At 44.1% G+C, this 9,303-nt stretch overlaps 1 protein-coding gene across 1 annotated transcript; it reads right to left on the bottom strand.

The window, feature by feature from the left end:
• Positions 1-889: 889 nt before the first annotated feature.
• znf526 (zinc finger protein 526) lies at positions 890-8,612 on the bottom strand. Its single transcript, XM_008431310.3, has 8 exons — positions 8,400-8,612; positions 7,504-7,936; positions 6,483-6,649; positions 5,954-6,049; positions 4,317-5,068; positions 3,577-3,712; positions 2,012-3,496; positions 890-1,368 (listed from the first exon to the last, which is right to left on the bottom strand). The coding sequence occupies exons 2-8, from the start codon at positions 7,778-7,780 to the stop codon at positions 1,198-1,200; spliced, it is 3,084 nt and encodes a 1,027-aa protein (XP_008429532.2). The 5' UTR covers positions 7,781-7,936; positions 8,400-8,612; the 3' UTR covers positions 890-1,197.
• Between the last annotated feature and the right edge of the window lie 691 nt (positions 8,613-9,303).

The raw sequence follows: 9,303 nt of genomic DNA, 5'->3' as shown, positions 1-9,303 counted from the left end.
ACTAAAACAACTTAAAATATAGATGAACTTGTCATGTTAGGAAACTAATCATGTCCATTGAAGTGGACATTATGTATCGCTTTTTTAAAAAATACAGATGCAACTATTAAGTAAAATAAACTACAACTTACAGTATATTATAACCAAAGCCATGTTGTCTTCAAATTTGTTTGTACATTTAAGTCATTGTCTTCTAATTTTGCATAAAATCAGTGCATTGTGTTTTGTGTTATTTAACTACCAACAGTGCTGGAATTAGTTTGGTGCATCACTGAGCTCATTCTTTAACGCTTCCCTTCATGAATATTTTTGTTTTGTAGAAATGTCTGTTAAATTACAGGCACAATATTGAGTGAATGGTAAAGCCATTGTACTGAACAATGCTTGCTTTGTAAACCACAACATTTTTATTGCCTAGGTTTTACTAAATTTCAAAGTAGTCTCTCATATTATCCAAATACTGAACTAAACCTGTACAATATAATGTAATGCGTACAATACCAACAAATTGCTACCCTGTCCTGTCTTTGGCGGAAGGGTAGTGATTTATTTGGATTTTCTAATGAATGTGATGAACTCATCAGTCTGGATCTGGAAATTTCCACACCTATTGACCTTTCTATTGATCCCAGTGCCACGATTATTACATTCTTCTAACTATGCATATTTTTTTCTCTATTTTATGCAGGATTTTCAGTTTGAGGGGAAAAAGGAAAATGAGTAGAAGTGGAGATAGGGCAAGATGGAGGAAGAACAGCAAATGTGTCTTAATAGGTAAATGTCCTTCTAATTGATTAAAACACAAGGTTGTACAATAGGGTTATTCAAGCATTAGTTATGTCCAAATACCTTAATACACAGCTGTCTGGTTGAAAAATGCAGAGAAACATTAAGAAAAAAAACATTTATTTTACAATGAAACAGTGATAAAAATAATATAAATGTAATCAGAGGCACAAACAATGGTCCTTATTTAAATTTATCATATCTTTAATTTAATTGGCATCACTTCCAAATGTATCGACAGTGATCCCTCAAATGAGGAAAGAGGAGGAAACCTGACAAACTTTGGTTTTAGTCGAGTTCAGAAGCTTCTGGTTGCGATAAATCATCACATTTTCCTTCACAGCAGTGAATTAGTCTTAGTTTTCAGCCAGTATTGGGACTAACGTTGAATCGGATCCAGTTTTGGTTCTCTCAGAGCAGCTGCAGCCCGTCCGCCGCTGGGTCTGCAGCCAGGCCGTTCTCCAGAGCTCTCTGATAGATCTCCAGCGCCTGCTCCAGAGGCAGAGCCGCTCCCTCGCTCGTCTCGATGATGGCGATCGTCTCTCCAAACTCGTTGCACATGATGGTGGGGGTGCCTTGTGTCTGGGAAGAGGATTATTGTTAATTAGTAAAGTATTGGGATTCCTACTCTTAATTTATCCTGTTAATATGGATGGTCCTGGTGAGGGAAGACGAAATGAGTCCTTTGTGTAATCCAACAGGATTTAATTGTAAGAAAATATAGATTATATAAGGTTATGGTTTCATAATGACCACTATGACCCTCTAAAGCAACATTAATGTGAGTAAAATAAACCCAGAGACAGCTCTGAGTATTAGTGGCATTGTAGATGAGAATTAGATGAAAAGGTCGAAGAGAATCTTTCTTCAGGATCTGGTCTAAATGGACAAACTATGTAAAATTGGTCATTTCTGTGGACTAAATATGTCCATTACATGCAAGTACTGTTGTGCTGTGTATTGTACCTTAGTTCAGGATTATGGCAAATTTATGCTCTTGATTGTGTTTTTCCCCTAACAAAAGAAAAATCAGACCTGACCCTTCTCTACCCCCCACCCACCACTCTTGCTTGGTTATTATACAAAAACCCTGGATTGGCTTATGTTTTTCCTTCTCTTCCTTCCATTGTGGTGGAAGCTTGGTTGTACAAAATAATTGTATATTGCCTTTCCAAATAAAAAATTTAAAAAAATCGAGCGGTGAATACTTTAAGAGGCACTGTACCTGTTGTAGATCTGAGGTCTGGATCTGGATGAGCTGGGTTTGCCCGTTGGCCAAGTCCACTACGGAGGCATCCACCACCGCCACCGCAGAGCCGGCTTCCGCAGCGGCCTCCTCGTCTAGCCTCTGCTGCCTCGCGTGGGTCTTCTTGTGGTTCCTCAGGTTGGAGAAGGTCTTGAAGGCTTTGCCGCACAGCGGGCACACGTGCGGCCGCTCGCCCGTGTGCGTCCTGCGGTGCTCGGTGAGGTGCATGCTCTGGATGAAGCCCTTCCCGCAGGTTTCGCAGCGAAACGGCCGCTCGCCTGTGTGGACGCGCATGTGCTCCCGCAGGTGCGTGCTCTGACGGAAGCGCTTCCCGCACACCTGGCAGGGGAACGGCCGCTCGCCGGTGTGGACGCGCTGGTGGAGCGCAACCGCAGAGGATGACACAAACAGTTTGCAACAGATGGGACATTGGTGAGCTTTGGGTCGCTTCCCGGCGCTGCGCTGCGGCCGTCCTCGGCCCAGGGAGAAGTGGCTCAGTCTGTGAAGCCGCAGGTTGGAAGGAGAGTTAAGCTTCCTCCCACAGATATTACAATCTAAGGCTCCTTTACCCCAGCTGGTTAAATCCCCTGATTCGATCACCGTTGTTGACGTGGATGGTTCCGTCGGGTTTTGGACCGGTGTCGGGTGCTGCTCCGCACAGTGACTGTCCCGTTGACTCTTGGTCAGGAAGCCCGCTTCACAGTGAGGACAGGGAAAAGGAGCCGGAGCTCCGGGGTGTTGAGTGAAGCGGTGCGCCGCCAGCTTGTTGGGCCAGCGAAATGTGGCGGGGCATTCGGGGCAGGCAAGCTTCGGCGCGCTGGAGTGCAGCAGGCTGTGCTGACGCAGGTTGGACGACTGGGAGAAGGAGCGGTAACACACGTCGCAGCGGTACGGGCGAACTCCAGAGTGGATGAGTGTGTGGCGCATCAGATTGGCCAGCAGGGAGAAAGTTTTACCGCAGTCTGAACACTGGAAGGGTTTCTCGCCCGTGTGTATGCGCATGTGGTTCTGCGCGTGGATCTGCTTCTTGAAGAACTTCCCGCATACGCCGCACACAAACCTGCGCTGAGGAGTGTGGGACTTGCTGCGGTGGTGAGCGAGCAGCAGCTGGGAGGGAAACGTCTTCGAACACGAACGACAACTAAACGGCCCTTTGCCTGACGATGAGGCGGCGTTTCCTGACGCGGCCTCATCGACGGAACCGGAAATTGCGACGTCTTTCGTCATGACCTGCTGGTGCTCACGAGCTGCTTCCATTGTGACGTCGTCCTTCTCTTCCATCGCTTCTTCAGCATCCAGAGTCCTCGGAGACTCGGACTGTGGATTCCTTAGTTGCTCCATCTCTTCTTCTGTGAGCGGAGCCTGCTCATTGATTCCCGCTTCATCTATTTGAGGCTTCTTCTTCTCTCTTGCTCTCTGTAGGATAGCGAGAGCGGAGGCAGATGCTCTTTGTGGAGGTGAAGCCTAGAGAAGAACAGAGATTACGTGACATTACGTTAAGAGTGCTGAGGCAGTAAGAAGGAGAGAGTTATGCCAGTTCCTACCACAAAGATGTGAGTGGCTGTTCCTGATGATTCCTGGTCGAGGTGGGTCCGACGATGGTAGAGGTATTTAGTCATGTTGGTGAAGGTTTTGTTGCAGATCTGACACCTGTGAAACGGATCTGCAACATGTACCTTTCTGGAAGAGGTCAAAATGAAGACAAAATTCATATTCAGTCAGAGTCATTTTTGCTTAATAAACCTTTCCAAATTATTGCAGCTCCAATTGTTCGACAAATTGGGGACTATATATTTATATGTGAGTTTAACCTATCGATCTGTTTCCATGTCTGAGAAATGATTGACCAACTTTTCAGCTAGAAAATATTAAACTTTGTTCGCAAATAGCCGCCTCATTTTTAATATTTATTTTCCATCTTTATTCTATTCAGCTCTAGAGGAGATTAGCACATTTTAGACTATTAATTATATTATGCAATATTATAAGCTTCTGTACTTTAAGGAGCAATGTTTATCTGCTGCAGGGATTCTCCCCAAAAAGGTTTTCTTCTACAGTTCAGAAGTAATAACTTAAAACACATTAAACGTATCCAGAGAACCACCAAGCAGTAGCGAATTTTAATATAATGCATGTACTGGATTTAAATTCCCAGGAAGTGTCCAGTGTTTTTCACAGTTCAGCAGAATGAGAATTATATGATAAGAAAACAACTGGATCCATGAACAGTTCCCCCCTCCGCACACTTGGACCCTTAATTACTGTAACGTTATCAAATATTCACCTGTGCATGATGAGCGTCATCTCAGTAGTGAAGCCATTCCCACAGTCCACACACAGATGCCGTGCAACGCCTGAATGAGTGCCTATGTGCGTCTGCAGCGACAGCGCTTTCTTGAAGACCTTCCCGCACTCCGGACACTCGTGCGTTCCCTCCTCGTGAACACGCTTATGAGCGGCGAGCCGGTTGATGGAGGTGAAGGCGCGGTCGCAGAGCTCACAGCGTAGAGGCTTGGCCAAACCCAACGCCTTCATCTCTGCTGCTCTGCTCCTCAGAGCCTCTTCGCTTCCTCGCATCTCCTCGAGGCCACTCATGACACCCGGCCCTCCACTCTCCTTGTCCTGGCCCAGGAAGTGCTCCCCCTGGTGCTGGAGGAAGTCCTCTGGAGTATGGAAGAGAAGGGCGCACTCTGAGCACTCGTAAGGGTGGATTACCACCAGCTCGGCTGATTGCTGCTGCTGCTGGCCGGCGCCAGGCGCCAGCCTGAACTCCAGTCTCTGAATGCCGTTCTCCAGGACCTCCAGCTTCGCCGAGGAACTCTGACCCAGAGCAGACAGCAGTGTCGGCTGCTTAGAGCGGTGCTGGCTCGGGACGGTGGAGCCGTCCGCCAGGGCTTGAGCGGTGAGGATCTGCAGGTGCATGGTGGCGGAGCCAGGAGTCGGGGTCACAGGGGGCAGCAGGTAGGAGCGGGTGGACCCAGCAGGTTTGGAGGAAGATCTACGAGTCCTCTTCTGCTGCTGCTGGTGGGAAAGTACCTGAAACACAAGGTAAAATGAAAACGTAAGAGGATAGAAACTCACGCACTGTCCAGAACTTTGGCGTTTTAACTTGGCAGGATAAACATCTACGACCTCAAATGATGTCCACTAAAGATTTAAATTTTCAGGAAGCAGACAGAATGTCTACATCAGGGCTGGTTGTACCAGAATGCATTGATAAAACACATTAACAAACTGCTGAATTATTACAAAATAGTTGTGCGTACATTCAATAAGTGAATAAACAAAATAATATTGAACATCTTTCCACATTGATCAGCCCCTACAGGAATTTATGACCGCTGTGATTGTGATTATTTTTTGTGCAGTCAAATTTACTAATTTTGAGGAGCTACTTTAGAAACATCTGCAACACATTTTGCAATATTTAAATAGACTGTAAATGTGAATTTTTGTTACTCGCCACATTGATCACAGCAAGAAATACTGCCATCTGCAGGTGGGAGCTGGCATCATTTAAACCCCATGTTTTTGACCATTTTAGCAAAAATTCACAATTTTGCATTAGCATAAAAAAGTTTGGGGGAAAAGTGTGTATGCGTGAATTTCCACCATCGTAAAAAACTGAAGGGACTGACAGATGTAATTTGGCAGTAGACATATAAAAACTATTTTTGATTTAATTAATAAAATAATATTTCTGCATACTACTGTCATCTTGAAGGCTCCAAGTGTCAGTCTGGGGTTTAGAGGGCCACATAAAAACGCTACGGTGGGCCGGGTTTGGCCCTGAGGCCTCGAGTTTGACTCATGTGGTCTAGATGAAACCTTTCATTAAAAGATGGCGTCCTGTTTTCCCTTAAAACAAGAGGCAGACAAGCCAAACAGTGACAGGTTTACAAGAGGCTTAGATACAAACACCTGTGCCAGGATCTCTCCAGCCTGCTGCTCACTCAGCACAAAGTTCTGCATGTTGTTGAGAGGAGTGATGGAGCCGTCCGCCTGCAGCACGTACTCCTGTCAGCATGAACACAAACACAAAATCAGTCTTTTCATGTCTGATTAAAACCGACTTAAATTTCCATTTAGTAGGATAATGTAACATTTTAAAGTTTGGGTGGGGGGACAAAAAAAAACTGACCTAAAAAAGAGACAAGCAAGAAATCTTCAATAAAAAAAATTATTACTTTTTCATGTTTCTGACATAAATTTGAATTTATCTTCCCTTTAAATGAAATGGTTATTGATAATTAAAAGCGCCTGGATGTTGTTTGCTGCATGAGGTTAGCAGAACATTAACTAAGAAGCTGACTAAGCAGAAATGTCTCTGCCAAACGCCACTACCAAGCTGCAGCCGATCGAAGGTTGTATTTACAACATAAACAGAATAAGTCACCGTTTGGACGCTGGTTTGTTTTTCAGGAATGGATGAGTGTGTTGGATCGCTTACGTTGGACGCCTGTGTGTTGCTGTGTGTGCTGCTCCTGCTGTGTGTTCGCCGGTGCTCCAGCCAGGTATCGGGGGAGTCGAATAGAGCCAGGCAGTCGAGGCACTGGTACTGAACGGGTCCCTGCGCCTCTGAGCTGGCCTGCTCCAACTCCTGAACCTCGCACACCTCTGGAGAAACAAAAAAAGGGAGAAGAAGAAGTTTGAGTTGGTTTGCAGCTCAGCTGCAAAAACATGAGGCAGATTCAGCAAGAAATACGATATTTAGAGCTACTGAAAACACGCAGATTCAGGGGAAAGAGGAAACAACAGCAGAGCTTCTGCTAAACAGGATAATTTATCACAATCAGAGGCAGGGAAAAGAGATGCAACCCAGAGAGTTTGGGAAAGAGGCAATGTAAATTGTTTAGATTATCTCTGATGTCAACTCAGCAAAGACAGAAGTCATGTGAGCAACTTAACTATTTAAGAATTTCATAATTTCAACAAAGCTGCTACAAATGAGAAAGAAACAACTGAGAAGGATTGGAGTAGAGAAAGCAGTAGGCACCAATAGAGAAGAAGATACAAAAGGTTCTTAATGTCTATAGTTAATGTCACTATTGGTACCATTTCTTCCTGAACAGTTTTCTGTTTACAAATATTTTTACCCGTTAACCCCTCTGTTATGAAATGGGAGAGAAGAAGAAGAGGAAACGGAACAGACAGATGAGAGAGCAGCTAAAATGACAACATATCAGTTCCAGTGTTGAGCGTTCGAGTCGGTGAACTTGCACCATTATGGCGTAATCATTATATTACTTGAAAAAGGTTTGAAAACAATCATATTAATGTTTATCGCAACAATAAATGGGAAAAAATTATCATCCAGAAAAATTTGTTGTGACAAGCCTAATATTTTGCATAAAAATCTGGTCATAGTAAAATACACTTATGGTTAGAAAGCAATAAAAAAGAAAATGCTGCAGGGTTTTTAATAAATTATCAAGGTGCTACATTTCCTGCAGCTTTTGCTTTTAAATCACCTTGTTGCTCGACCTCCATCCCAGCCTCTCTCATGTGCATCTCCTGGTGCTGCAGCAGCTCCTCTGCATTCACAAGGAGGCTCCCACACTCCAGACACTGGTAGTGCTGACCCTGGCCAAACCCTGCGGCCTCAGCATCGTTTTCCTGGGCCGTGTGGATCTGCTGGTGGATCAGAACCTCCTCCAGGGTGCCGAAGAGCTGCTGGCACTCGCTGCACATGTACTGGTGCTCCACATACATGTCCTCTGCCTCCTCCTGGCCCCCTTCTGCCATCATGGCAGGGTGTCGGCGTGGGTGGTGACTTGTTATGCCTGTGAGTTTATCATGGGAAGTTGTGTCTGAAGGGCCGATTGATGGTGAAACGTCACAGCCCGGACTTGTTAATGAAGGCAACTTCTTGGCATCTAGAGAAACCTCGGGTTTGGGGCACAACTGCGAGAAACGACAACAAAAACAAATTAAAATCCCTTTTTAAAAAGTACAATTTACCTCCTAAGCTGTGACTTTGTGTTTATAATTGACTTACAAAGTGAAATACTCTATTAATAAACAACAATCCCTGTAGTGTTGATGGAGGCATGGTGAAAGAAGTGCGGGAACAAACACACGGCCGTTAGCTAAATGAAGGGCCTCTGATGCTAACATTACCACCTCGATCAACTAAAACCCCCCAAATTCTTCACCTGCTTCCAAAAATAAACTCCTATCTTTGTTTACAATGTGTGATGGCGTATGGAGAGCTGTTGGCGGCGCTCCTTTGGAGGCTGCAGACCTTTCTCCGCACCGCGGTTTCCTGAAAGCGGAGGCCCGGTTCGTCGGGCGGTCCGTCAGGCGGCGCTAGCCACTTTTCTCCGCAGCTCTACGGCCATGACGGCGGGCCCTTCTTTACCCTTACCTCTCATTTACTGTCGCTGAACAGACAGTCGTGAGCTCTTCCCTCGTAGTTAACGCACCCGTTTGTCTTTGATGGCAGTCTTTTACCAGCAAGCGTAGCTTTAAAAATTCTAAATCAAATAAATCGCCATATAAATATGGCTTCAAAAGCGTGTAAAGCGACGTTTCCCCGCCGTTCGCCGCTGTTCCTGTGCTGTAAACCCCGCCCAGTTTGATAGCGTGTGCGCTTCGGCTCCTGTGATTGGACACAGCGACTGTCAATCGTAATTGGCACTTTAATGCTGGGAATTGTAGTTTTTTAGAGGATTTCCCCAAATACAGAGCAGTACTACACTGATAAATTCAAAGTTAAAATATTTTATTTTTAGTCTGGTTTTCACATGAACTTCAGTAGTTTCGCTTTTACTTGAATTATTTTTAAATAATTTTTCTTATTTGCTTATGAATTTTTAGAAGATTTATCCAGATTGGTTTTAATGCATCTTTATTTTACTTTTTTGTTTTTTTGAGCTTAAACAATACTATACGTCTATTTTATTATTAGAATTATGTTAGAACATTTGTAGCTATTACTTTTCTACATTTATGGTATTGAAATATACATTGTATTTAATTTTTTTTTTTAGCATATTGATTTTCTGTATGTCATGTTGCTGCTGCACAATATTTTCTAAAATCAGGAAACTATAAGGTTTGTCTTATTTTTTCTTATAAATACATTAAATAAAAGTTTTTATTTGCATTTATTTGTCTTATGATTAAACTTTTTAAGTCTTGTCAATATGTTTGTTTTAATTCCTCCTGCCTACCCCCCTATTTTGTTTACATTTATCTCTGGTGTTTTCTCGTTGTGTCTTTATGTTGCCTTGTGATGGATGGTGACCTGTTCAGGATGTACCTTGCCT

Source organism: Poecilia reticulata, chromosome 16, assembly GCF_904066995.2.
Source record: "Poecilia reticulata chromosome 16, P_reticulata-male-v2, whole genome shotgun sequence".
In the NCBI taxonomy this organism is placed as follows: domain Eukaryota; kingdom Metazoa; phylum Chordata; class Actinopteri; order Cyprinodontiformes; family Poeciliidae; genus Poecilia; species Poecilia reticulata.
Note: the sequence above shows the minus strand (reverse complement) of the source record. Positions and strands in the feature narration are given on the sequence as shown.